At 57.2% G+C, this 27,187-nt stretch overlaps 1 protein-coding gene and 1 long non-coding RNA gene across 2 annotated transcripts; one reads left to right on the plus strand and one right to left on the minus strand.

Moving 5' to 3' along the window:
• Positions 1 to 3,748, minus strand: LOC137666259 (uncharacterized). Its single transcript, XR_011048620.1, has 4 exons — positions 3,433 to 3,748; positions 708 to 875; positions 376 to 586; positions 1 to 169 (listed from the first exon to the last, which is right to left on the minus strand). It is a non-coding gene; the product is annotated as an uncharacterized lncRNA (long non-coding RNA).
• FOXD2 (forkhead box D2) lies at positions 2,100 to 25,774 on the plus strand. The gene is given in 7 exon segments (XM_068406085.1): positions 2,100 to 3,345; positions 3,348 to 3,391; positions 3,393 to 4,032; positions 15,692 to 15,763; positions 16,169 to 16,350; positions 20,875 to 21,534; positions 24,535 to 25,774. Coding segments are annotated over 3 exon segments (1,338 nt in total). The 5' UTR covers positions 2,100 to 2,558; the 3' UTR covers positions 3,900 to 4,032; positions 15,692 to 15,763; positions 16,169 to 16,350; positions 20,875 to 21,534; positions 24,535 to 25,774.
• Positions 25,775 to 27,187: the final 1,413 nt, after the last annotated feature.

The following is a 27,187-nucleotide window of genomic DNA, read 5'->3' on the forward strand; positions in this document are numbered from 1 at the left end:
GGCATAACTATTATTTTACTTAATAAAAATGGAAAGCGGCGTGGGTCTTTTCCCTCCCTGCTCTCTTCCATTTGTTCTTCCCACCGTCTTTCCGCGGGGCTGATGAATGGAGAGTTTAAAGAAAGCCGTAGGAAAGATGCAGCGTCTTCGAAGCATTTCTCCGTGTTAGCTAGTTATATATATATAAGGAAAAAATATGTAAGAAAAAATATATATGAATATAAATATATATAGCTGAATATATACACGTACATATATGGAAGGGAAATGTATATGTTGCAAATGCAGGTTATCAGTATCGGAGGGGTATGAATGCGAAAGAGCTCAGGACAGTTCTCCCAGCCCTCACACACGCCCGCGGCACAGGCTTCCCACCTTCCTGAGCAACTCGCAGCACAGTTATTCATCATTTTTCCCCTCCGATCGAGAAATCCTCCCCGATCGCAGCGTTGGCGGCGAGGGAGGAGGATGCGACTGAGTTCGCGCAGAGGCTCCGGCTCTGTGATAGCTGCTTCAACCCGAGCTGTGCGGGAGAAGGGCCGTCCGCTCCTGGCCGCTCCTCGGGGCCCCCCCGAGCTCGGCGAGCCTGGGCACCGAGTCGTTAGGGCTTGAGTAATTGTGACCGGCATTTGGAAGCGGGGCCGCGCAGCTGTTTGGCCCGGCTCCCCGGTATTAGTGCTGGAGATTTTATCACCAAATGCTCGCACCTGTTAACGGCAGCGACTGGCAATTCATCACCGCGGATTCTCACACTGCTGAACGCGGCCCTGGAGGGGGGAGATCTCCCCCTGGCACCCCTTTTGGAGGAAATCATCCCCTTCCTCCCTCCCCAGGCGTTCTCCCCCCGGGAAAGCGGCTGCGTGTTTGCAGAGCCTCTAAGGGGAAAAAAAAAAAAAGAAACCGTGCGAGCGTGGCTCGGTGTGTCCGCGGCAGAGACAGGAACACCGGGCTGCTGCAGCCACCCACGGGGCGTGGGGTGGGCGGCTGCAGCCGTGGCCGTGTTCCCCACCCTGCGCCCCGGCCTTGCCCTGGGAAAGAGTGGCCGCAGCCGGTGGAGCGGGGCTCTGCCACTCGGGGGGACACTGCTGTTGCTCCGGGGCACCTGGAGTGCCTCTGGTTACAGGGAAATCCTCCCTGCAGCCCTCGGCAAGGTGGGTGTCCGCTGGCCACCACCTCCTCCCTGCCAGTCGTCGGGGGATGCTGCGCCTCAGGTGGAGCAATGGCAGGAAAGCGGCGGACGGGAGGTCCCGAGGCCGGAGGAGATTCCTCGTCCCGGAGGGTGCCTGGGGCCTGTCTGGGCTGTGGGTGGGCCACCTCGGAAAGCGTTACCCGGCCAGGTCAGCCAGCCCCGTCATGCGGGGATGAGGGACTCGGATGCCGTCCCAGCACCCCGCGGACACGCACAGCCTTCTCTTTGGTTATTTCTCGCCTGGGGGGAAGCTGGACCGCGCGTTCCTTCTCGCCTTCCGCCCCGCACCTGCCGGGCGGCAGCATCTCTTCCGCGGGTGCGGGCCCGTGGGAGCCCTCGGGGAAGGCGAGTTTCCAGACAGGGTGCTTCAGGCTCGGTGGCGTGAGGGCGTGGAAAAGGGGAGCGGGGATCCCCGAATTCACACGACCCCCCAAGGGGCCGAGGGCTCTGCCCTGGCGGAGCAAGGGTTCCTGCCGGCGAAGCTGCTGGAGGGCTGGGGGCTGAGCTGCCGCTGCCTGGGTGGGCAGCCCTGCGGGGCGAAGGGACCCTCCGCGGCCCGCGGGCGGAGGGAGGCGGCCGTCGCACCCCGCAGGAATGGACCCTGCGAGCCTCCAGCACTGCAGGGTGCCTGGGACGGGGGGGCTTTATCCAGGGCTGACCCCCCCTCCCGCACCAGACGGCTCCAGGCGTAGCTGGGGGCACCCGAGCACCGAGGGAGCGGGCAGCGCCTTTCTTCGAAAGCATCCCCGCCGGAGGCGGGGGCCGCGCTCCCCGAGGACCGCGCCGGGCCGGGCACCCCCTCTCCGTGCCCCGCGGGGGCTGCGGCGGGCGCCACGTGATGCCGGGGCGGCCGTATAAAGGCCTGGGGAGCGCTGGCAGAAGGCGCAGAGTGGGAGCGTTTCCACCGCGTCCCAGCGCGGGAGGGGTGGGGAGGGGGGAGCCGCCTTCCCAACTTCTGCCCTCCCCCCTCCCTCTTCCCCCGCCCCTCCCTCCTTCCCTTTCCCTCCCTCCTCCTCCCTCCCCCCAGCCCTGCCAAGGAGCCGCCGCACCCCTCGCCCCCCCCTTTCCCTCTCTCTCCTTTTATTATCATTATTACTATTATTTATTATCGCTGCTTCCAAGCTCCCTGCCCAGCCTCCGAGCGTCCCGTCCCTCCGCCCCCGCCCCGCGCCCCCTCCACCGCCCCTCCCTCCGCAGCCACCACCCCGCAGCCCTGCTGCGGCCCCGCCAGCAGCGGCGCGGAGCGGCGGCGGCGGGGCGCGGAGTCCCAGCGGTGGCCGTAGGCCTCCGGCACTGCCCCGGGCCCATCCCGGGAGCTGCCGCTAGGTGGGGGGGGGAGCCCGGCCCCGGCCGCTCCGGCCGCACAACAATGACTTTGGGCAGCAGCGGCGGCGGCGGCTGCGGGATCATGTCCGAGCGCTCCCCGGAGGAAGAGCCGCTCTCCGAGGTGGAGGACGCGGATATCGACGTGGTGGGCCCGCCCCAGGATGGGGGCAAGTACAGCGAGGAGGAGGAGGAAGAAGACGAGGAGGAGGACGAGGACGAGGAGGACGGCGCCGATCCGCTGGGGCTCGCCCTGCCGCGGAGCGGGGCCGCCAAGGCGCGCATGGGGGGGTCCCCGGAGCGGCTCTCCCCCGCCGGCGGCTCGGAGCCGGCGTGCGCCCGCGGCGCCGCTCCCGGGGAGAAGGCGCCCGCGGGCGGCGGCGGCGGCGCGGCGGGGAAGAACCCGCTGGTGAAGCCGCCCTACTCCTACATCGCCCTCATCACCATGGCCATCCTGCAGAGCCCCAAGAAGCGGCTGACGCTGAGCGAGATCTGCGAGTTCATCAGCGGGCGCTTCCCCTACTACCGGGAGAAGTTCCCCGCCTGGCAGAACAGCATCCGCCACAACCTCTCCCTCAACGACTGCTTCGTCAAGATCCCCCGGGAGCCCGGCAACCCGGGCAAGGGCAACTACTGGACGCTGGACCCCGAGTCCGCCGACATGTTCGACAACGGGAGCTTCCTGCGCCGGAGGAAGCGCTTCAAGCGGCAGCAGCAGCTGCACCCGCCGCACCCCGAGCTGCTGCTGCGGGCCGGGGCCGCCGACCCCGCCGCCTTCCTGCCCGGCTTCGCCTACGGACCCTACGGCTACAACTACGGCCTGCAGCTCCAGGGCTACCCCCACCACCACCACCACGCCGGCGGAGGCGGCGGCGGCGCCGCGGGAGCCTTTCCCTTCCCGGCGCCGCACTGCCCGTTACCGGCTCCGCCGCCTCCCGCCGCCGCTGCCTCCGTCTTCTCCGCCGCCTCGGGGCTGCCCTCCTTCCTGGGCGGCGAGCTGAACTGCAGGAAGTCCTTCTACCACCCCCAGCTGAGCCCCACCGCCCTGCCCGCCGCCCTCCTCCAGACCCTCAAGCCGGACCCCACGCCCGCCGCCGCCGGCGGTGGCAGCGGCGGCGGCACCACCAACCACCCTTCCCGGCCCTCTTTTTCCATAGACAACATCATCGGGGGGGCCGTGCCCCCGCCGCCCAGCACCAACCCCAGCGCCGCGCCCGCCGCGCCCTACCCCGCCGGCCAGGCGGGCCCCCCGGCGCAGGTCCTGGCCGTGCTCAGCCCCGCCTTGGCCCCGGCACAGCCCCAGGTCAGCCTGGCACACGAGCCGCTCCTCCAGCCGGCCCAGAACTTTTCCAGTAAAATCACAACCCTGAGCAGCTGTCATTTTTAAAGTATGCTGGGGAAGGGGGTGGGGGGGAGAGTCGCGAAGCAAACGGTCCCTTCCCAGTTCTCCCCCCTCCTCCGAAACTGCTCCCCTTCCCTCTCCCCGTGTCCCCCCCCATCTCCTCCTGTTGTGTTTTAAGGTAGGAAATATTTCCTCTCTCTCTTTTTTTTTTTTTTTAATTTTTACTTTATTTCCAGGCTCTGTGGCATCCAGATCTGTTTGTGTCTCTTTGCTCGGGAAAAAAACAAAAACAAAACAAAACCAAAAATAAATCGGGAGGGCGGGAAGGGGGGAAAGAATAACATGATTTCGTCCCGCAAGCGCCAAAGCATATTTATAAAGTGGCCGTAACAGAAGCTGGGACTTGGGTTGGTTGAACACGCAACGTCTTGCGGGGGGTGAGGGGGGTGTTAAGAAAGAAACGGTCTTAAGGTCGGAAATGTTTCCTTTGAGAGGTGCGGATTTTCCGCGGGGGTCCCCCAAATCGCCTGGCAAAGTGGCCAGGGGAGTTGCAGCCGCCCTCGGTCGCAGCGAGCTCGTTTTCGTTCCTGCAAATCTCTCTCCCGGGCGGTTTTGCCATGTGTGTCTGTCTCTCCCCTGCTCTCAAAGAAAATGTTTTAATGGCTTGATCTTATTTTTAGTTTCTTTGAAGCTTCGGGTTTGGTTTTAAAAGGCACTGTTTAGGGTTTCTTTATTTTTAAGAAGAGGAAAAGTCGGTGAAACTCAGGACTGCGGTTTATTCTCCTCCCCCCCGCCCCCCTCCAATGAGACATTCAAATGCACGTTTAAAAGAAAATCCGATCTGTCAGGAAGTTTGGAGAATTCCCATACTATTTTTTTTTAATCCCCGTTTTCCCACCCCCTCCGTGCGTGGGTTTTTTGGTGTATTGGTAATTATTTGTATATAGATTATTCGGGAGCTAATGAGCGGAGTCCAGTTAACTCTTCACTGGTTGTGCATCCGTCATATCTATTTTATTGAGAGAATCTGTGAATAATTTGATGTGGAAAAGGCAACAGAATTTTGTCCACCGTTGGTGTAAATTAATAAATGTTTGTGACCTGGTTAAAAAAATAATATTAATCCCAATCGTTCTTTGCGATGTCCTTTGTCACGCTGAGAGCCGAGAGCCCCGCTCGGGCCTCGGGGACGCGAGTGGCTCCCACCCCCGGGCTGGCGACACTCGGCCGGTCGCGGAGTTTCGCTGCCCGAAGCCGGCGGTGCTGAGCCCTCCCCTCCGCGGCCGGGCGCGCAGCCTGCGCAGGGCTGCTCCGCGCCGCATCCTTTCCCACCGCTACGGGCTGCCACAAACGGCGGTGCCTTCCGCGGCCGGGCGTGGGGCGAGAGTGTCCCCGCTTTGGGTCCATGGGCCGGCAAGGGAAAGGACCCCTCTGATTTTTTTTTTGTTAATTTTATTTTTTATTTTTTTGTTTGCTTTTCGGCGTCCCCCCCCCAAAAAAACCCTCTGCCTGTTTCCAGGGGGAGGGAGGTGGGGGCCGGGAGAAAGGTTATCCCTTCTCTCCCCCCTCCGCTTCCCTTTATTTTGCTTGGAAAATTTGACACATGAGAAAATAACTTGGAGGGTTTCCCCCCCGCACACACGTCCCCCTTGGGCCTGCAGCATTTGAATGACCGAATGAAACTTGATCTCCGCCTAAATTTTGCAACAACTTACAAAGTAAATAAACATCTTTAAGCGCTCCCTTCTCCTCCAAACCCCCCCCCCCCCCCCCCCCCATTTATTTATTTCAGGGACCAAACGTGGCTCTTTGGTTTGTTTGTTGGCAGGGACCCTGATCTAAAGAATCGAGGCCTTTCTGCCCGTGCAGCCAGCTGAAGGAGAAGGAGAAAAAAAGAAAAAACCCGAGACGTACGAGGCAGGGAGCGGGGGACAGAGCCGGTCCCCGGGCGAGCGGGGCTTTGTGCGGGGGACAGGAGCCGAGCTGTGTGCGCCGGAGCCGGGGGTGGGCTCCGTCGGCCTTTCTCCCTCCCCCCTCTCCTTTTTATTCCCCCCTCCTCTGCCCCTGTCTGTGCCACCTCGAACCTCCGCGCAGTTTGTTGATGTTGTTCCTGAACGTGCCGCCTCCCCGCAGCGAGCGGTCTCACATCTCGCCTTCACACACATTTGCTTTTGAAAAGCGATCTTCGTGTCCGGCACTTGGTTGTCTCCCTTTCATGTCCAGCTCCTACAAAAGGGGCTACAAGACTCGACATGGGAGAAAAGAGGAGGCCAATGAATCTATTTTCCAGATTGCCAAGCACATGGTTGGAAATTGAAGGGGCTTTTGTAGCATTTCCCCTTCCTCCCTCCCTCCCCGCTCCTTTTCTTTTGCTTGTGTGCAAATTGTTCAATTGCTCTGGCAGGGGTGTTCCTGACAAGCTCATTACTAGAAGGTGCCAGACCCCTCCTCTCCCTCTCCCCCGAAGTCTTTGATGAAGTTAAAATGCGCTGATAGCTGCTCTCGGGGCTATCTTTGTTCAGCCTCCTTTAATAACCGAGCCTGCTTTGAGGAGACGGGATCCGAATGAAGAAAGTGATGTGCAGCGAGGCTGGGTGGTGGTTGTGTGTCTGGCAGAGGGGGCGGGTGGGTTGTTTTAATATAAAGTAGCGATTTTTAATCTTTTTTTTTTTTTTTGCTTGTTTGTTTGCGAAGTGCGGGAGGAAAATGAGCCCAGAGTGCCAGGAGCGGATAAGAAAGAGCAGCCGGTGCCCGTGGGGATGGACGAGCGCGTCTCGCCCCTGCAGCCCCCCCGGGGTGCAGGGGGTTCTCCAAGTTGGTGGTCTCAGGGTTTGGAGGGATGGAGCGGGTCCTCTCTGCAGGGAAGCGGTGTTTCCCCGGAGAGACCCCTTCCCCCACACGCTCAGGGGAGGGGGCTTGGGGGTTCCTGGGACTGGGACACCTTTCTCCGGCTCCGTTCCCCTTCTTTTACCTTGCGGGGTCATTGCGGGTTTTTAAGCCGCGGTCCCGGCCGGGATTGAAGCTGAGCTGACTTGGGAGCGGGGGGGATTTCCCCCCTTAGCCGGTAGCCGCGGTCCCCCCGCTGGAAGGGCTAAGGGGGCCGCCCGCTGCCGGAGCCGCCGGCCGGGCTGGGCTCGGCTCTCGGAGGCCTGGGGGGGCTGCCAGCGCCGGCGCCGTTGGGGTTTTTTTGGGGATGGAAGATCCCCAAGCGGCTCTAACTTTAGATTTTTCCCATCCCCTAAATTTCCCTCAAGCACCCAAGCTCTTTCCGTGCCCCGGTCAAACTCACGCCGCCTGCAAATATCTGCGTGGCTCGGGGAGCCGGGGGGGGATCGGCGGAGACCCCCCGGGAACCAGTTTCCCCCCGGCTGCCGGGTCGGGGGACCTTGAGGGAGGGCTCAGGGGGCTTCTCTGGGGTCGGGAACCCCTGGCCCGGTTCGGCTCGGGGGGTTAACGCGGAATCTTGCCTCGGAGAGTCAGGACGGATAATGGTTCCTAATTACGGGGCTGGCTGGCTCCGCAGCCCCGATCTTCACGGGACATTATTTTTAAGCGTTCAGTGAGGATCATTTTTCACGCCTCGCTGCCTAAAGGAGGGTTTTATTTATTTATTGGGGGGGAGGCGGGGAGGCCACCAGCAATAACCGAGCACTGAAAGGAAAATAATTAGCTGTTGCAGTCGCTGCTTGGGAGTCCCTGGCCAAAAAGGCGACCCGGCATTTCCCTTACGTCTCGTCTGTAGGCGAATCCACCCCGTTCTCGGTGTTGCTTTCGGTGGTTGCTTTGCCAGCGTTAAATCCCGGACAAAGCCGGTCCGGCGGTGACCCTGCTCCTGCCGCGGGGCCCGATCCTTTGCCGCAGGTTTGGGGTTTTTCCCTTCTCCCTTCTGGCTGGGCTCGGCGGGAGGCCGGAGCGATGCGGGTTTCCCCGCCTTGCATTGGCTTTGCTCAGACATCTGTGGAGCTGATTTTTTTTTGTAACTTGCCTCCATTCCTCTCCTTTCTATATGTCAGATGAAGGGGTTGTAACCAAACCGCGGTGTTCTTTGCGTATTGACTTCGCGGCGGTTTTCCGTGTGTGCGCAGCCCGAGCGAGGCGGAAAACGGGGGGTTCTCCTCGGGTTTATCGGGGCGGGATAAAACGATCCTGCCCCGGAATATCCCCGTCGGGACTGCAGCGGGAAGGGGTAATTTATTTCTCTGCTTTCACTTAACTAAGCCCGTGTTTAGCAGAGCGGGTCCCGAGGAAGGAACTGGCTCTCCCCCGCCGGCCGGGCTCCCACCTGCGGGGTGCGGGACCCCGGGCCGGCCGGCTCTGCTGCACCGTCCGCTCGACCCTCGCCTCCTGCCTCCTCCCCTGGCACCTTCTGCTTTCCATTACTGCCGATTGGGAGAATTAGGAAAGGTCAAGATCTTATTCCTTTCTCTGGGAGATTTTTGGTTTTCTCTTTCTAGTTCCTCGCAGCCCCGAACAAAAATAAATCAACCTGGATTATAGAAACCACCTTTAGTCATCAAGAGCATCTTTTCCACTAGCTCGGCCCTTCCTCCAGGACTGCCCTGGCCCTTCCCTGTGACTGCACAGAAACTCCCGTTTTCACGGTGGGTTTAGGATTTAATAATAACGCCCAGCCTCCTTGTGCCCCACTGCCCGACCTGAAAACATTTTCCTGCTTCGTAACTTTGGAAAATAGCTGTCCTCCAGCATCTTCTTTCCCTCCTCATCTCCCTTTCGTTTCTTTCCTTTCCCGGCACAGCAAGTAGACAAACGAGGTTTTTAAAAAAAAATTCTATTTTCCGATCTGGGGAGGGCGGGAGGAGATGTCGCAGCCGACTCAGCCACAGGAAAATTGCCTTGGAAATTAAGTGTTTCTTTTGAAATCCTCCTCGAGATGTTCGCGGTAGGTCAGGGCCCTGCACTCGCCCCTCCGTCTGTCTGTCGGGCGAGGAGAGGGGCCGGGACTCCACGCTCTCCCCTCACCTCCCGGACCACGGCTCGTCTTTCCTTCCTCTTTCTCTTCCTCGCTTTTTCTTTTTCGTCTTCTCTTTTTTCTTTCTCTTTTCTCACTCTCCTCCCCTTCTTTTTTCCTTCTTTCTTCCCTTCTTTTTTTCTTCTTTCTTTCCTTCTTTCTGTATTTCTTTCTTTCTTTCTCCCCCTCGTTCTTTTTCTTTCTCTTTTTCCCTCTTTCCCTTTTTTCTCTCTATCGCTCGTCTATTTACCTGTCTCTTTTCCCCTTTCTCCCTCTTTCACTCTTTCTTTTTATAATTTTCTCTCTCCCCTCCCCTCTTTCTGTTTATCTCTATTTTGTTTTTTCTCTCTTTCTCCCTCTTTCTCTCATTCTTTTTCTCTCTCTTTTGTTGTTTTTGTCTTTCCCTCTCTTACCCTATTTCTTTTCTCTTTTTCGCTTTCTCGCTCTTTTCCTTTTCCGTTTTCTCTTCCTTTTGCCTTTTCTCTTTTCCTCTTGTTTTTTTCTCTCTCTTGGTCTTTTTCTCTTCATCCCTCTTTTCCTCCTTCTTTTTTCCTTCCCTTTTCTCTCCCTGTCGATCTCTCCAGTCTCACCCGCTTCGTCTCGGGTCCTCGAGAGCCACTTCCTGCTCTCTCCAGGAGGTTTCCAGCTCTGTCCACCCCCGGGAATCTCTCGCCCGGCTGCAGCGGGGGGGGGGGTCGGGATCTCCCCTCCTTTGAACGAGGGGAGACCCCGGCGGGCCCCCCCCCCGGGGCTCAGCGGTTTCCCTGCCTGTGCCCGGTGGGCTGCGGGGCAGCTCGGGGCGCGTTCCCGGCAGCCCAGCGCTCCGGCCGGCAGCACGGCGGCCCCGGGGACACATCTCCGTACACCCCCGTTTTCACCGTCCCGTAGGTGCGTTTACCGGGGGGGGTTCATGCGGGAGGAGGCGTCCCCGGGTCCCCGGCCCAGGCGGGGTTGCAGGGGAGAGCGTGTGCCAGCCCCCCGCTCCCCCCGGGCTCGGCCGGGGCCCGGCGCCCGTGCGGGACCAGTTCGCATTTTATTCTTTTATTCAATAAGATGTAACTTGGCGTCCCAAGCCCGTAACAGCAACAGGTGACGCTGCGATCCAAGACAGGAGAAAAACCACTCGCGTCAGGGTTTGATCGCGCGTTTCCAACCCTTCTTTATCATTCAAATGCTAATGATCTCCTCGAGTGGACGGTCCCGGGATGCGCCCGCTCGCCACCCGGGAAGGGGCTCGCCCAATCTGCCCGATCCCACTGGGCAGCCGGCACCGAGCAGCCCCGAGCCCGGAGCCCGGTGGCCTTTCCCAGCCGCGGGCAAGCGGGGTGCCTCGCTTCCCAACCGCCCTGGCTACCCTCATCCCGAATACCCTGGGACCCGAATAAATTAGATATATGGATACGGAGTGAATTGTAATCGTTCCCCTGTCCGTGTGCCCAAACAGGTCTCGTAAACCAGAACGAAAACTTGTACGGGAGAGAATCTCCCCGTTGAGAGGTCGAGCGGGAGCCCGAAGGGGTGTAATGAGTTTGTGTGTCTGTTCCCACAGGGCAGGCTTCGTGTCGGTGCCTCGGGATCTTTCTAATTGCCGATTTGGTGGTGTTTCTCCCACCCCCGATCCTTTCTGGGTATCGAGGGTCGGGCTCCATGTCGCAGGGTGGCAGAGAAGGGCTTTTCGGGCAGTCCTTGTCATGTTTCGATCAGATTTCGATTTCCCCGCTTTAACTCGCCTTTTAAGTGAAATTACATTTCTCTTTCGTTAGTACCGGGGTTTTGAAACGCGTTAAACCAACACTGGCGCTTCCTTTCACTCTCGCAAAAGTTCCCAGATACTCCACTTTTCCTCGCCGACGGGAGGCGAGCGGAGAGTCCTCGAAAGTCCGTGTAACCTGAATGAGCCCCTACTCCCCCCCCAAATCCCTCCTCAGCAGTGAGAGCCGTCTGCGGCGCACACGATCGCCTTTAATTCCAACTAGACTCCCTGCAAAATCCGTGGGAATTTCCCCCCCGCCCCCGAACGAGATTACCTGGAGTGCCCCTCATGGTGCCCCCCATCAGCCCTGGGCGAGGAGAGGGGAGGACACAGGACAAGACCCCGGGTGTAGGAAACCGGAGCCGTGCTGGGGCACCCCCGGCCGCAGCTCAGCCGCGGCGGGCCGGACCCACCGGCGGGCCGGGGACGGAGGGGCCGCCGCTGTCGCTTTAAATTTAAACAAAGTAAGTGGAGAAGGAAAACTTCCCCCGTCTGGGTGTGGGGCCAAAAAATGCCAGGGTCCAGCCAGACGGACCCCCTCCTCGCCTCGCACCGCGGGTCCCCCTTCGGCGGCAGGTCCCCGGCAGGGTGCGTGGGGGCGAGGGGAGGGAGATGTGAAGCGGCTGGTGGGGCAGTGCTGCCCCCCCTCCCGCCTGCACCGCTCCTGGGGTCTCCTCTTCCCGGGAGAGAGACGTGGCCGCAAAATAGAGGCAACAAAAGGAGCGGGAAGGGTTCGGCCGAGTGCCGGGGCCGGGCGGGAGCCGACCACCCCCCGCCAGCCTGGGGGGGATGTGGGGGGCAACCCCTTCCCGAGGCGAGCAGGGTCTCCCAGTGACGCTTTCCTGGAGCTGTGCCCCACAAAGGCGCCTTCCCATCCCAACCCCCCGAGATTTTACTGGGGTTATTTCTGAAATGCCCTTTCCTCTTTTTCTCCCCCCCGCCCTTTTTTTTTCTTTATTTCTTTTTCCTATTTAATTACTTCTCTTGCAAAACGCGAGGCCGCTGCCACCTAACGCGGATCCCGGCACTGAAATCCACGTCTCCTCTGTGACTTACAACCCAAATCCCAGTCCCATGACCTTTCTCTTCCCTCCCGCCGGGTCCCCCACCCTCGGTCATGTGGGACACGAGTAAATTTATCCACCCTGGTGGAAAGGCCTCCCTTCTGCAGTTGCTCCGGAGAAGCCCGACAGGTTTCATAAGGAGGATAATTTCGTTTTCCCACCTTTCACTGTCTCTTTCCTTCTTCTTTTAAATTCGGGTTTAATTTCATTTTCTCCCCTGCCCCACTACGCTCCCATCTCCTCTCGGGCGTGCTCCTACTCTGTGTATCTCTTTCAATAAGCCCCTGCCAAGATGATCACTTCAGAGGGACGTTTCTGACGGCTCTTGAGCTCAGGAGATCGCCGAAAAGGGCATTTCTGGCCTCTCGGGAGCTGCGGCGAGCTGAGTCCCGGCTGCTTCCCCGGCAGCCTCCCCTCGCCCCGGGGCTCCCCTCCCGCCGCTCCGTGGAGGGTCCCACACCCCCTGCGCTCTGCCCCAAGGAGTTGTGGCTGGGGGCCGGGACCCCCCCCTTAGCCCTGCAGGAGAGGAGACCCACCCGCGGCCGCCTCTCCGTCTCTCCCGCGGCTCCGGCCGGTCCTTCCCCCCATCTTGGCCGCTCTTCCCCGCCCCAGGTCCTGGGGGTGACCGCACCATGGGCTCCCCTCGGGGAACCGCAGCTGGCGAAACCGCCCACCCCGAGTGTCCCCCCCCCGCCCCAGCCCAAGTGCTTTTTCCAGCTGCAGCCGGCGGTGAGGAACCTGTGGCCAGGCTGCAGGGGGGTGGGGTGTCCCCGTGTCCCCCCCTCCCCATCTCTGCTGAGAGGTGGGGGGCATTAGGAACAGGGGGCAGCGCGGCAGTTGCAGAGTTTATGTGCGTGGGTGGCAGCTCCGGAGGGTCGTGCAGCCCCTCAGGGAGGCCGGGGCCAAGCGGTGCCCCCCCGGACCCTGCATCCTCGGAGCGCCGGGCCCCGCCGTTCATGTCGCAGCGCGCCTCGGCCCCTTCCCCGCCCGCGACGGGCGCTCCGATCGGGGTGTCCGGAGCCCCCCTTCCCCGTCTGGCCAGGGGCGCTTGGCGGATGCTCGGCGTGACGGCCCGGTGCGATGCCGGTGCCGGAGCCGCCAGCTCCGCCGTCGGGGCTGGCTGGAGGAAGCCGCTCCACCGCCGCAAACCGCGTGTGAACCGGCTGTGGGCAGCTCCGGTTCGGCTTGAGCCGAATCCCCCCCTTTTTCTTTGGAGCTGCGAGCTGTGGGTACGCTCCGGGGTCTGCCAGGAGTCGGGATTTACCCCAACCGCAGGCAGGTGTCGGGCACATTTTGGTGGAGGAAATGAAACCACGGCTCTGAGCGGAGCCGCTGGTCTTTCCCCTCCGTTCTTGCCGGGTAAACTCCTGCCCACGGGTTCCCGTGGAAAAAAAAAGGCGAGAAATTGATAGAAACGACTCGTTTCCCAGCCCCGCTCAGAGATCGGGAAAGATACTCGGGAAAGCGTCACTGAAATCCCGGCGAGCCCGATTTCAGGCTCTGCTATCTGCTGCCGGCGACGAAAGACAGGCGGTACGTTCTCCCATATGGAAATACACACGTTGGGGCCCCCCGCCAGATCCAGTTGATATTATAGTCGATATTCCCAGAATTTTTCCTTTTGCTTTTGCACAGCATTCCTTGGTCGCGCTTTTTTGTGTGTCCGGGACAGAACAGATGGGAAATATTCATCGAGAGGGAAGGGTGCCTTGTGATAACAGGAAACACAGGTCCTTTTTAAAAAACATCTTTTCTCACCACAAATTTCGAGGGGAAAAAATAAAAATGCGGGAAAGCAGCGTAGCAGCGCCGATGAGAAATAATAAAGGAAAATCATTCGGAAACGAACGTTTCCCTGAAAACCAAGTGGCGAAAAGTGGATTTTCAGCGTGGGGCCGGGCCGAGGGAGAGGGTCTCACCGCCCCACACGCAGGTGCCTCGGCGGGGTTTTATAATCCCCCAGTTTGTACCATTTTCCCCTTCGGGGCGGCTCCGCGCTGCTCCCGCCGCGCTCCGGTTGTTTTCCCTCGGCCGCTTTCCCCGGGAAGGTTTAAATAAACCAACCCACTCCTCCCCCGCCCCCCCCAACTTTGCTTCTGGTACTGGTGTTATCTCCCGGGCTGCCCCGACGGGAAAGGTGCGGGGTTTTGCCGGGGTGCTGCCGGATTTAAGGAGGAAGAAGCACAGAGGGAGGGAGGGAGAGTTGTGCCCGGGAGTGGGGGGGGCAGCGGCTGTCGCCTCTATTTTAATGTCATTATAGTTGCCGTGGCAACCCATTGGATCACTCCTCCTGGAGTGAACCTTGTGACAATGGTTGGTTTGAGAGAAATCGGTAAATGTGCAAGCGAGGGACGCAGCTACATTACCGCCAACAACAGCGAGGGTTTAACATGTGACCCTTCCAATTATACTGATGATACCTCGGTGCAGCTGCCTCCGCCGCGCTGCGAAGATGGGGCTGTTTGGGGAGTTTGGGGAGGGGGTCCCGGGGCTGTCTGGGGGCACTGCCTGGTGGGGATGGGGCCGCAGCCTGCACCCCTCTGCCCTCCCGGGGACCCCGAAGAGGGGAACAGCATCTCTGCACCGGGATCGCGAATGTGGTCCCAACCCCTCCAAAAAAGAAGAAATGAAGAAAAATCTCCGGGGCAACGTGAAGGGATCTGAACATGCGGAGGGGCTGTGCCTGCGGGGCTGGGGAATACGGACCTGCCTGGGGGGTGGGCAGGGACCCCCCCCGCCCCGGCCGCCGCCCCCGGAGCACGCAGCACTGGGGGCACATCTGTGGCACGGCTGCAGGGAGGAAGGAAAAAAATCCGCCTCCTCCCCGCAAAAAAAAAAAAAAAAAAAAAAAGTTTGGAGCCTTAAAATATGGTTCAGAGAATTACAAGTAATCAGAGCTGCGGGGGTCAGCAGTGCAAACTTTTTAAGACTAATGTTTATTTAGAAAAGTGAGTGGTGTCTGCGTTGCTTTTCTAGTGCCCCGGCACAAAAGTCCTAATGGCTTTTGCAGACTTTCCATAACAAACTCCTGCACAGGGCGCGGGGACCACCGCCGAAAGCAACCCCGAGCCCCCCCTTTCAAAGGGAGCATTGGCACAGGGTTTTACTCCCCCCCCCCCCGCCATCTTTCCATGAATCAGTGACAATATTTTCTGCCCCCCTTCCCCAGTTCTGTCCCGCTTTCGTGTTTGTTTGAGGTAACCCGAACCCTCGATAATACTGGGGAGGAGAAATCGGAGGATGCGGACGGCGATTTCCACCCTCGCCCTCCCCTCCCAGCCCCGGGCGGCTGCGGTCCTGAAAGCAACGCGGGGGTTCAGCCGAGCTGGAAACCTCGTTAGGAGGAACCCGGGGGCAGAGGCAGGACCCGGCGCGGGGTGGACTGGTCCGTGTCCACCGGGGAGTCACCGCTGGCAAACCCATTCCCCCCATCTCACCCCCTCCCCATTGCCACCCTCCAGCCGCTCTCCCGGCAGCCCAGCCAACCACCAGTGCAGTTTTGGGGGTCTCTGCTGAGCTCACCCCAAAATTCAGGGGAGTTGACTGCCCTTCCAGAGACTCACGTCTCCATCTCGGGATGCTCCTTTTGTTCCCAAGACTGGAGGAATAAACCCAGCAACCCTCAAAGCCTTGCATGCCTTTTGGGGCAGTCCCCCCCGCCTTGGCTTTAAACAGGAGGTGAATCCAGGGAAAACTCAGACCTGGGATCCCATTAGAAACCAGTGGCACCGGTGCTAGGTGCCTCGTAGCAGGGCTGGGAGAACTCAGCTGGGTTTAATTCCTCCCCATGTCACCCCCCTGCCCTTGGCAGGTGGCAGGAGCGGGGGAGCTGAGCAGAGCAGGGGGCTCATCTCCTTTTCCAGCAAAGCACAGCAATTGCAGCCTGGATGTGGACTGCAACCAGCAGCAAACCCACCTCCTTCCCAGGGGGCCCAAGGGGAGGGCAGAGGTATTGGGGCTGCTCAGGAAAATGCCTGTCCTTACCCCCTCTCCCCAATCTGTGTGACAAACAGCCCTAAGAGCTTTCTATTTACTCTCTTTCTAAACACAGACCCTTTTACCAGCCGTGAGCCCAGCCAGCAGAAGATGGTGTGCTGCTAAAATCCCCCTGTTCCTGGCAAAGGTGAGACCAGGTCTAACTCACTCCCTAATCTGTGGTGGCTCACCGGCCACCCTGGGTCACCCCAGCCACTTTCCCATCCTCTGCAGGTCTCAACAGGTTTGAACGTGCCACAGCAGAGGGCCAGGGTTAGCCTGGCTGTGCTGGGTGAGCAGGTCTGTGGGAGCTGCATCCCCAGTGTGTCCTCAGGGGATGCCGCTCAGCAGAGCATCAGCTGGAAAAGGGCTGGGTGGTGGAGCCATGGGGAGCCGAGACCTGGAGAGAGCCCCATCTCTGGACTGAGGGGTATGAGGCTAGTGACTCTGCCCTCTGAGTGTTGGGTCCTCAGTATGAATGCACTGGGGAGCGCCCGGTACAGCTGGGATCAGCCCTGGGTTCTGATGCTGTTGTGCTCTCTCCCATCACTAGGGTTCACAGCTCAGCTCATCACTGGGGCACCTGGGGAGGCTCTGCAGCAGGACTGCTCTCAGCGGTGGGATGTGCAGGAGAGAAACAGGGCGCGGAGAGGAATGGGGTGGAAGGGGGAGAGAAAGGGGCTGGATCCTGCTCCCTTTCCAGCCAAGTGACTGCCTTGCCCTGCTCCCAGAAAGGTGAGCTCAGTTTAACCCCTTCTTTGGTTTGTGTAGGGAAAAAACTGTATCTCAAACCTGACAAGGCTGAACAAAGCAACAGCAGCTGAAGGTGCCTCTGGAAACACACACACACCTGAGGCCTGATCCTACCTTCCCCTGCCCCAGTCAAGTTCAGGTGCTCGACTTCATGAGGATGGGGTCCAGGGCTGAGGACACAGCCGGTGCTGTGAGGCTGAGCGTGGCGGAGGGAGGACATCGGTATTTATAAAATGCTGAAACATGCCTGACACTTGAGGGAAGATCCTCTCCGCTCCCTCAAGGGCTTTCATTTAAAGGGCTTGACTCTGCCCTCCAAGAAGCTGGTAAGACCTTCTGGCTCCCATTATCTCCCCGAGGGCCCTGTGTTGCCCTCCTCGCAGCGTGCTGAAGCACACAGATCACATGGCTGTAATTACCTGGAGAATGGAGAGCCCTTGGGCAGGACCTGGCACCTCTCTTCAGGGTCTGGTATCCTGGTGCAAAGCCGGGCTGAGGGAAGGGGCTGGGTGGCACTAGCCCTTTGCTGTTCTGCTTCCCTCCATCCCCCTTACAAAGCACAAATGCTGGGAACGTCGTTCAGCCCCAAATTAGGAACATTTGGGCTGAAATCTTTTGAATGCATTTGAAAAGGGGAGGCAGGGAGGGAGTGTGGGGAAAGGGGCATGGGAAGGGGAAAGAGCTACAGCCTTGCTGGCTTGAAGTTGATTTGGCTGGATCCTGTCCCTTTGTGGCTGTCATCCATCACTGTACCCGGGAGATGCTGCAAACCATGTGCAGATGAGGCTCAGCCGTGAGAGAAGCATCCCTACATCAGGTATCATGACACTGCACCCACCTCACCTTGCCCCCTAATTTAAATCAAAGCTGTACTTCTCCCTGGCAGGGAAGGAGTGGGAATCTCAACCAGCTCCTCCTGCATCTGTGTCCCGCTCCCCAGGGCCTTGCTGGGGCAGAAAGGTGTGTGTGACAGCATGGGTGACAGTGCAGGTGGCCCAGGGAGGCCAGGGACCCGTGGAGCAAAGCCCCTCCATTCCAGGGGCCAGCCTGATGCTCCAGCGAGATTTTTTCATCTGCCTCCATGATGTCAGCAGAGCACAAAGGCAGGGGAGAGGTGAACCCCTCTGTTAATACACGTGTTTTAAATAACTGGTGTTTTTATTTCTTCCCTTTGGTGCGATGGGCTTGGCATGCATCTTTGTTTGCACAATTGTCCTGCCTATACGTTCTGTTGCCCAAGTAAGGAGAAAAAGATCCTGTGAGTGATCTGGAGGTGTGCTTTGCTGGTTCTGACATGTAAATATTAATCAAGAAACAATACCAAAGAGACAAAAAGCCCCCTCCTACCCTTGAACCCCATCAGATCCCTTTATTGTCCCAGCAGTTGTTGCACTTGGACTGGGTTTTTGCTTTCTCCTCTCAGAGCGGCTGGCTCCAGCAATGGTCCCCAGATTCCTCAGCTACGTCCTACTGAGGGAAAACATTTATTGAAGTTTTCAGATTATTGGGGAAATACATATTTCTGCTTCTTTTCAAAACTCCACCGTCATCTTTTCTAAGCCAGCCCTGTGTCTCAGCGTGGAGGCAGGAGAGGCATCCTCTCACTCTCCTCTCGCAGCTGATGCCTCCTGCATGAACTTTGAGTACTCACAAATGCCACGGAGGGGGATTCCTACACCACCGTGTGCTTCATTAGTGGGCAATAGCAGTGAGTATGCATGTAGTTTATTTTCCTCCATAAAGCTGCACTTCAGCTCACTCACACCTCTGAAGAAACAGAGGGTATGGACACACACATCCAGCTCCTCAGATAAACACATTTCACATGACCTTTGTTGAAGCAGCATCAACGCCTTGGTGCTGCGTGGGAGGAAGCAGAGGAGCAGGAGCTATTGAAAGCGAGGAGGTCAGAGAAGGAGAAAAGCTCTGGCATAAAGCTGCCCTCCCCTTGTCGGCACACACGCCTGTGACTGAACTGCAGGTACACACGTGGGGTTGGACAGTGTCCTTGACTGGAGCATCCCTCATCGTTCCTCCCCCATGGTCGTGTGAGCTGTCAGGTCCCACTGCCTGGCATTGCCTGTGAGCACCGTATGTGCCCAGCGCTCGCCTCCTGCCTCCCAGCACCCCAAACCAGGGCCAGGGTGCTCAGCACCCCCAGAGAAGCACCCTTGCCAGCACGTGGTGCGGTGTTTTAAAACAGCAGCAGGTTGCTTGCTCCGGTGGTTCCTGCTGCAGGCTCTGCTCTGTGTGTGCAGGTGTGTCTGTGCGTGTGTGCATGCGGAGAGGTCTCCCTTGGCAGCACAATGGAAGAGCAAAGTGTAAACCGCTCCCATTCCGGCTTGGTGGATGAATTGTCTACAAAGGGCTCTTCAACCTGAACGCACGCCACAAAGGCGCATGGCACTTCTCCGGGCAAACAATGGTTGGGACTGAGTCACAGCAGCGCCGAGAAGCATCCCAACGCTGCCTGTCAAGGGAATGGCATTTGTGTTTTACCCCCGAGACAGCTTTTGTTCATGAATTCCCAAGATCACTGTGGGATCGGGGCACAGGAAAGAAGAGGAAAGGGAGAATAGGGACAAAACTCTCGGGCTCTGCGTCTGTGGGTTGGATGCAGTTCTTGCAGCAATAAGCAGATCCACAAGTGATGCTGGTCTCTTTCCAGCTTCCACTCCAAGAGCTGGGGCTGGGACCAGGGGGAGAGGGCACAGGGAGGTGCCTGGTGAAATGACCAGGCAGCCTGTTTCACATGAAGAAGAGGAAATACCTTGTCCCAGGAAAACTCACTCTGCTGTGGGTCTCACTCTGCTGGCAGCTTCTCAGATGGTAACTGCTAAGCGCTTGAGTTTGGATGTGGCCTTTAGCTTCAGATGTCCTTGAAGCTTCAGCTGCCAGAGGTTGGCAGGGTGCAGCAGGGAAAGGATCACTCTGTGCTCACTCTTTCTGATATTTTCTTTCTAAGCGTCCATCCCCAGCCGCTGCTGGAGAGGAGATACTGGAGCTTTGGATGAAATCCCACAAATTTTCATGGAAGCAGAATGTCAGGAAGGCAAACAGGAAAGAAGAGGAGTAATATACTATTCTCAGGGGCACTGGTTGTATTTCTCTGTTTGCTTTGCTGTGTAGTTTCCTTTTCCTCCAGCCACATACTACAGGATTATGGCAAATGAATTAAGGGATTAAATCATAAGGGAGAATTAGGATCCTGCTGATTTAGGAGCAGAAGCCCAGATGGGCTTATTGAACTGCAGATGATGCAAGAGCATCTTGGGTAGTGCTGTGGATGTAGATCACAGGATAATTTAGGTTGGAAGGAACCTCTGAAGGTCTCTGGTTCAACAGCCCTCAAAGCAGAGCCAATTTGGATCAGGTTGCCCAGAGTTTTGTCCAGCCAAGTTTTGAATGTCTCCAAGGAGGGAGATTCCCTCACCTCTCTGGTCCCCTGTGTTTAATCATCCTCAGGGTGATTTTTTTCCCTAATATCTAACCAAAGCTTTCCCTTCTGCAACTTGTGCTCATTGCCTCTCCTATCATTGCACAACTTGACTGGAAGTCCAGGTGCATCCGGGACCTATTCAGGCCCTGTTGTACCCGCCTTGTAAACTAGATTGTTGGGCACAAGCTTCAGAGATGGTCCCAGCTTGGACAGCAAGTTCTGGGCCTCTGGAGCCCCTTGGACTCTCCCCATGGGAGCAGGCCTGGATGGGAGGTCTCACTTCTCCATGGTGCATCAGCACTGCTGTTGAATCGATCTCACCTGTATAAGGACAGGGTGAGGATTTGCTATTGTTATGACCGGATACACCCCAAACAACATCCAAAGGCTGCTCCCACAACCCATTTCCAGGGTCCATCCAGGAGATGGTGGGTCTGGGGAAAAAGGACATACAGTGGCCTTTGGTCTGCTGCACCCACATAGGGAAACAAAGGCACAGGTAAAAAAGACCACCTGCCCACCTTCATTGCTGGCGACTGAGCCAAGCAATTCCTTCTCCCCAGTGCCTTGAGTACTCCTCTGCACTGTCTGGGGTCACATAGCATGAGGCCACGCTCAGCCATGGCTTTTGATGACAGGCTCACAGACGGGCAGACTTCTAGTACATTTTGGCAGCTGGGAATCATCTCAGTGAAAGACGGAGCTGTGACGTGTTTGGCTGTGCCTTGGAGAAGAGCAGAAAAAAGAAGAAAAGAGAAAAGAAAAGAGAAAGAAAAGAGAAAGAAGAAAGAAAAAAAGAAAGAAAAGAAAAGAAAAGAAAAGAAAAGAAAAAGAAATTATCTACAATATCCCAGCCTGTCTCTGCCACTGGGAATGGATGTGAGGGTTTGTTCAGGGAGGAGGTAGCCTGGCCCTGTGCAGCGAGGAAGGGAGAGGCAGAAGTCGTGAAACAAGGCTCTATTTGGACCCAAATTCGATTTGCATGGTTAAAACTTGTTGATCCCATACAAGGTTTTCCTGGCTGGGTGCTGAACTTGGTTCCACAGCCAAGCTTTTTTCTTTTCCAGAGTGTTCAGCATAAATCAGACTTTCACAGCTGCCTTTGAGTGGAAGGAGCAAGAAATCACATTTTGTCTCCTGTCCAGGAGCTCTGGGAGAAAGGAGCTGTCAGGAACCAGCCCAGATCCTCTGACGCGTGCTCTGTGCATCCTCGCTGCCTGGCTCTGCCTTCTCCCATCTGCTGTAACGGCTCCAGCAGCTCCTGTGCGCTGCCTTCCCCAGCTGAGGTCCCAGCCAGCCTGCTGACATCCCAGTCGAGCTGTGCCCCGAGCAAGGGACACCGTGGCACTTTTTGGGCAGGGTTATGCTCTCCTCTGCCTCTCACCCAAGCCATTAAGTGGGTTTTAACACAGATCCAGATCTGACGTGGTGCCCTGCTGAGACCACTTGCACCTCCATGGTGTCACATCTTTAGGCTCTTTTTTTCTCTAGAGGATCAGCCCAGGGAAGTCACCCTTCCACTTGCTGCTTTTCTAACTCTCTTCTCACTAGTCTACTAGGAATGACTTTCCTAATATTTAGGCAGAATTTCCCTTGCTGTGCCTTGTGTCCATTGCCTCCCATGCACCTCCAAGAAGAGAGCGGCTCTGTTTTCTCTACAACCACCCGTTAGCCTTCTCCTCTGGCCGAACAAGCCCAGCTCCCTCCACATCTTCCAAATTGGCAAGGTACTATGAATTTTTCTTGTACTGCTTCATAAGCATTTGAGGGAGAGGGGTGAGTTTCCACAAATACTGCACGGGGCACCTATGCCCAAGCACCTCCCAGCAGGTAGGGAGGGCTTTAGTGAAGGTGGCTGCAGAGATCCTATCAGCATCTGCAGTGGAGCTGAGCAAGGGACCAAAAGCTCCATTGCTGATCCTATTGAAACAGAGGGTTAAAGCCTATTTGCTGGAGCCATTACCTGCTAGTGAGATCCATACAGTCCATTAAAATTAGGGATCTTATTATGGGCTATATAAAAAGGTAAAGAGGAAATGAGAACCTTATGAAGGGTTTCTTATGTGTGCAGATGGCAAGGGCATCTGAGGCCAAGAAAGCCTTTCCAACAGGGTTTTTCCAAACAGAACTACTCAATTTGCAGGTTTCCCCCCCTTTCAAAAAGAGTTAAATAGATGCAGGACTATATTTTCTGCACAGCTCACCCCCACTGACCAGCCAAACTGTTCTTGGGATGGAGAAACAAACCCTAAACATGTGTCATGCTCTCAGGTGCACAGTCTCCTCTCCTCTTAGTACCAAATTCAACCTTCAAATGCACTTTTAGGTTGTACTCAGGTCTCTCCTGAACTCAAAGGAGCTGACTGTGTTCTCTGTTTCCCCCAGCCTTGTGGAGGACTGGTAAGACGTCCTCTGTCCATCAGCACAGAGGAGCTATTTGAGTCTATTGAGTAGTGTCAGGAGCACTGAGAGCTGCCAAAACTGGGAATTCAGCCTTTCAGCAGTGGCACCGGGCCACTGCTCTGCCTCTGTTTCAAGACAGCAGAAACCAGGGACCTCAAATAGGGGACAGACTTTGGGCCTGTAGCAGAACCAGAGACCCTCGGAGTCTGGGCATCCATTTGCTTGCTATGACCACCTGCTGGGACTTTTTTCCCTTTCTCCTCCTGTCCCCACCAGCCGTGAGTGGCTGTGCTGTCACTTGGCAGTGCCAGGGTGGGAGAAGGTCCCACAGCTGCTCTTTGAACCTGTAGGATCCTGCGGGACCCCTTGGCCACCCCCTTGGGTCCTGCTGGGGCCCCAAAGGGACTGCAGAGGCTGGAAGTGATCCTTATTCATACAGCAGTATGATCTCTCTATAGAGCTGTAGGGGAGTGATTTTTGTCCCCCTGTGCAGGCTAAGAGCTGAAGCACAGTGAAGCTAAGTGACATGACCAAGGTTGTGCACACAACCTGTAGCAGGGCAAGAACAGCAGCCCAGCAGTGTTGTGAGCTCTCGTCACTGCTGCTCGTCATCGCTGCTTGGGGACAGAGCTCTGGCCACCTCACCTCCTCAGTGGCAGAGCTCTGGCCACCTCACCTCCCCAGCAGCCCAGCCAGCCAGCCTACTCCTTTCTCCTTCAGACTCTTAAAATAAGACTCGCAAAGGCTCGAGCGCGGTTTCATTTTCAGTAATAAATCCTTGCTTGCACTTGAAGCTGCTGTGCCTTTTAAAACATTACCCGTGGCTCTGATTACACTCCCGATGAAAGCAGGCACGGCCCTATTAGTTTTCACGGGAAACAGCACTGCCACGTCCTGCTGTCCTTTACACGCTCAGTGTAACCCAAGTTTCATAGGAAAGGGAGGGGGCAAAAAAGGCATCTTGTAAAGGCAGTGTCTGTCTCCACCTTCACTTCAAACTGAGGACATTACACACTCGAATCCCCCCTAGAAACAGCTTTGATTAGTCCATGCATTCTTTAATTGTTTTTAAAATTATTTTTTTAATTGTTACTGACAATTAACTCCTGCTCTGCAACTCCAGCCCGATGCCTCTGCCTCTCCAGCCCCTGCAAGGGGCTGCACAAAGGGGTGGGGAGAAGGGAAGCAGGAGCTACTTAAGCAGTGATGTGCAATAGCTGCTCTGTGGTGGTGTTTCCTCTTCATGGCTCAGAGAGAAGGTGGATTTTTGGGGAGCAGAGTTAAGTGCCCACAGCCAACCAGTGTGAAAAACCCACCCCATGGCAACAGATTTGCTCGAGGTCATTAATCCAGATATGTAGATGGGTAAACTAAGGCACAAAGGGGTTAATGCTCTCTAGTTGGAGAGGAGGGGGGAAGAAGGAGAACTCTGATCCAAAACTGCCGAGGTGAGCTTTTCAAACTCCTTCAGCTTTGTTCTGTCCCTTAGGCGATGCCTGGAGAGCTTTTTGGAAATGGGTTTGCGGTGAAAGCAGAGAGACTGTGCACAAACAGGCCTGCAGGCACTAAGCATGACCGTGACAGTGAGGAAAGGGGAGGAAATAGAAATAGGGAAACAGGGGAAGGGAAGGGAAGGGAAGGGAAGGGAAGGAAAGGAAAGGAAAGGAAAGGAAAGGAAAGGAAGAGACAGAAGGAGAAAGTAAGAAAAAGAAAAAGAGAAAGATAAAAAGAGAAAAAAGGTTATAATAAGGAGGAAAGAGGTAAGGAGGTGAGGAAGCCCCTCTGCAGCTCCCGGGGCGGCCGGGTGCCTGAGGGCTGTGCTCCCCCTCTCCCGCGCTGGATCGTGCGCCTCCACCTGTGCCCAAGCACATTTCCTTCCCTGCAGAAGGGCTGGCTGCCCTGCCCGCCCCGAAACCAAGCTGGGCAGCTGTCAGAGGGGCCAGGTAGCTGAGCCGCTGCCGCAGCCACGCAAGTGGTGGCTTGGCTCGGCCACTGCCTGTGCGGAGCAGCGGGGAGAGGGTGGCAGGTGAGCGAGGCACAGTCATTACTACAACAGATGGGAGAGGCATGACATTACATGGCAGGGCTATTATTTACTGAGCGCTCGTGTTTGTCATGGCTCAAGATGACATCTTATTAAGGAGTCATGACACTGGGGGATTTTTTTAAGCCTGGGGGCCAAGAAGGCTAATGAACAGGGATAGTTCTAGGAATAGATGGAGGGCAGTGCTGTTTTCAGGTCGCAGGCAAAGCTGACTAACGTTTCACCAACCTGATTTCTGGGAGATTTCCAGGCTGTGGCACATCTCCCTCCTGCTGTTTAGGGATGGATGGATGGATGCTCCTTGCCGTGGCCTGATTGTGCTGGCTCAGGTGGAAGTGGCTGTCTGGAGAGACCCTGCTGCAAGGGAGCAAAGCCTGAGCTGTGTTACCAAAAGCTCCCACCTGTACCTAATACCCATGGACAGCCAAACGCGGGTACTCCTGCGAACAAGGACATGTGGCAGGGAATGGCTTTTGGACGGGTTCCCCAAATCCCACCTTGCAGGGGGTTTGGAGGAGGGCTCTCAGGCAGCACATGCAATAGCTGGGGGAGCATGGGAAGTAGGACCCCGCTGTCGGTGTGCACTGTTGCTCCTGTGTGATGCTTGTCAGGATAGCTAGACCAAAAGTGGGGTTACCTGGCCCATTTTGTCCCCCCTCAGCCTGCCTCGGCACCGTCTCTGCAAGCCTTGCCCTCCTTCGCCTGAAACAAGAGCCGTCTCCCTGCAGCTCCCATGTGCTGGCTCCTTATCGCTGACTCGCTCTGTCAGTGCGGATGCCTGACTAATGTTCCCTTGTAAAATGTTGTGTTAAGCACATTCCAGCCGCTGACATTAAATACTTGGGCCGGGGCAGCGCTCACCCTCCGGCGGACGGAGCGCTGAGCCAGCCCCAGCCACACGTCCGATGCAGCCAAGACATTTGCTCTTCTCTGCCCCATGCCCGCCTCTCCCCTGCCCTCCCTCCGGCACAGGCACCCTGGGCAGCGGGGGAAGGAGGCAGCAGGCAGGACCATGGCTATCTGGCAGATGAAATAATAATTACCCTAGCCGCGTCCCGGCCTCCCTTGCATTCCTCTGTGCTGACAGCTCGGCTTGTTTTGTTTTCATCCACAAATATTGACTCGCTGGGTTCTTTTCGCCTCGTGCCTATTAAAAAGGCATTGCTCATAGTATTGGTATTGAATTTGTTCTGCAGCTGTGAGAAGCATCCAGCGGCTTCAGGGAATTCACCCCTACCATTGGCATGGGCCCTGAGGGCTGTGTGCCCTCATTACCCCCTGAAACTGCTTTGCCTGCTGCTGTCCGAAGGATAGGACCCAGGGCTGGCTCAGGGATGTTGCCCAGCCTTTCCACAGAGGGGGAGATCAGGGTGGTGCTGGGCATGAGGCTGCAGAGATGTGGTCTGCTTCTGGGGGACGCTGCTTTGCTGCTCTGTGCCTCGGTTTCCCTGTTCAGCCTTGTGATTCCTGACCATTTCTGTAATGCAGTGTGAGTGTTAATAAAAAGACGTGCGATTTAACAGTCTGACCTGCTGCTGCTGCAACTTGTCCTTCTATACTCAGTTCAGCTTGAACACGTGGGAGTTGTTTCCAGATGCCTTAACCTGGCTGCGGCAATAACCAGAAAAACAAACCCCTTCATTTTGCACTGAGCTGAATTATCTGGGTAATTAATGAGTGTGACAGTAGTGCTCACACAGCCCCAGCCCTGAGAGTTTGGGATCGCGGTTGTGACAGGGGGGTTGACGCCTCTCCCCCATGCCGGGGGGGGTTGGGGTGCAGGAGTGGGATGTGCGATCTCTCCCCGCTCTCCCCGCAGCGTTCAGCCGAGGGCAGGGGCAGCGGGACAGCAGCCTGCTCGTGAGGAAACCCCTTGTTTCGGCAGCTGTGCTCAGCTTTGGCATCTCTCCCAGAATCAAATTGACTGGCATCACATTCCCGGGGACTCCCCTCTGTCCCCAGCCATCCCTCCGGGGGAAATCCCAGGGATGCCGGTGATCTGTCAGCAGATTTCACCTGATTCCCAAATTCTGAGATGGGATGGGAATAGGGAATTGGGACAGGTGAGAAAAGCTGCAGTGTCAGCGGGCACCCAGGGGTGGGTGTCCACATCGAAATCTCTCCCTGTCCCCTGTGAAGTGTCCTGATGTCCCCTTCTCCACCAGAGGTTTGACAGGTGCCAGTTCCTGCGGGTGGGCTGGGGTGTGAGCTGGGGTGTGGACAGCCTCGGGATCCTCTATGTGCACATCTACGGCCTCTGTGGGAGGGAAGGAGCCAGGGCGGCAGCTCGCCAGAGTGAGGTCTGCACATCTAACCCATGACAGGGCTGCCTCTCCTCCTCCCAGCTGGTCTTGCTCATTTGCGGGACAACTGAGCAGCAAATCTGCAGAAAAGGACTTTCCCTGCTGATCTGATGGACTGACCCTTCCCGTCCTCCCGCAGGACCCTTGGCTCAACTTCTTCACCCCTCTAACCTCCCTCCAGATGCCTTTTTAACCACCCCCAGCATGAAAAGAGCCAGCAGGTGAAATCCCAGCTCGCCGCCCCTGCCTACACCCCAGCGACAGCCACCAGCCAAGCATGGGGACTGCCGCCGTCGCTGGCATCGGGCAGAGCTGTGACCCCCTCGCTGGAGGGGTGCCCTTTCGGGGGGAGGGATGGGCTGAGTGCTGGCTGCCTGTCCCCTGCCCAATGAGGCCATACCTGCTGTTGCTGCGCCCCTGTGCTGTGCTCCCACTTGTGGGGCTACTGCCCTGGGGACCTCTCTGGCCCTGATGTAGGGACAGCGAAGTGGCAAGAGATGTTTAACCCTGCAGAGGCATCTGGGAGCATCTCCAAGGCTCAGGACACGGTGGCAGGCTAGGCGGGGGAAGAGGTCCATGAGGAGGAGGTCAGCTGGAGCGCAGCAGGGATGGCCGCAAAGTCACGGGGGC

Source organism: Nyctibius grandis, chromosome 8 (genome assembly GCF_013368605.1).
Source record: "Nyctibius grandis isolate bNycGra1 chromosome 8, bNycGra1.pri, whole genome shotgun sequence".
Classification (NCBI taxonomy): Eukaryota; Metazoa; Chordata; class Aves; order Nyctibiiformes; family Nyctibiidae; genus Nyctibius; species Nyctibius grandis.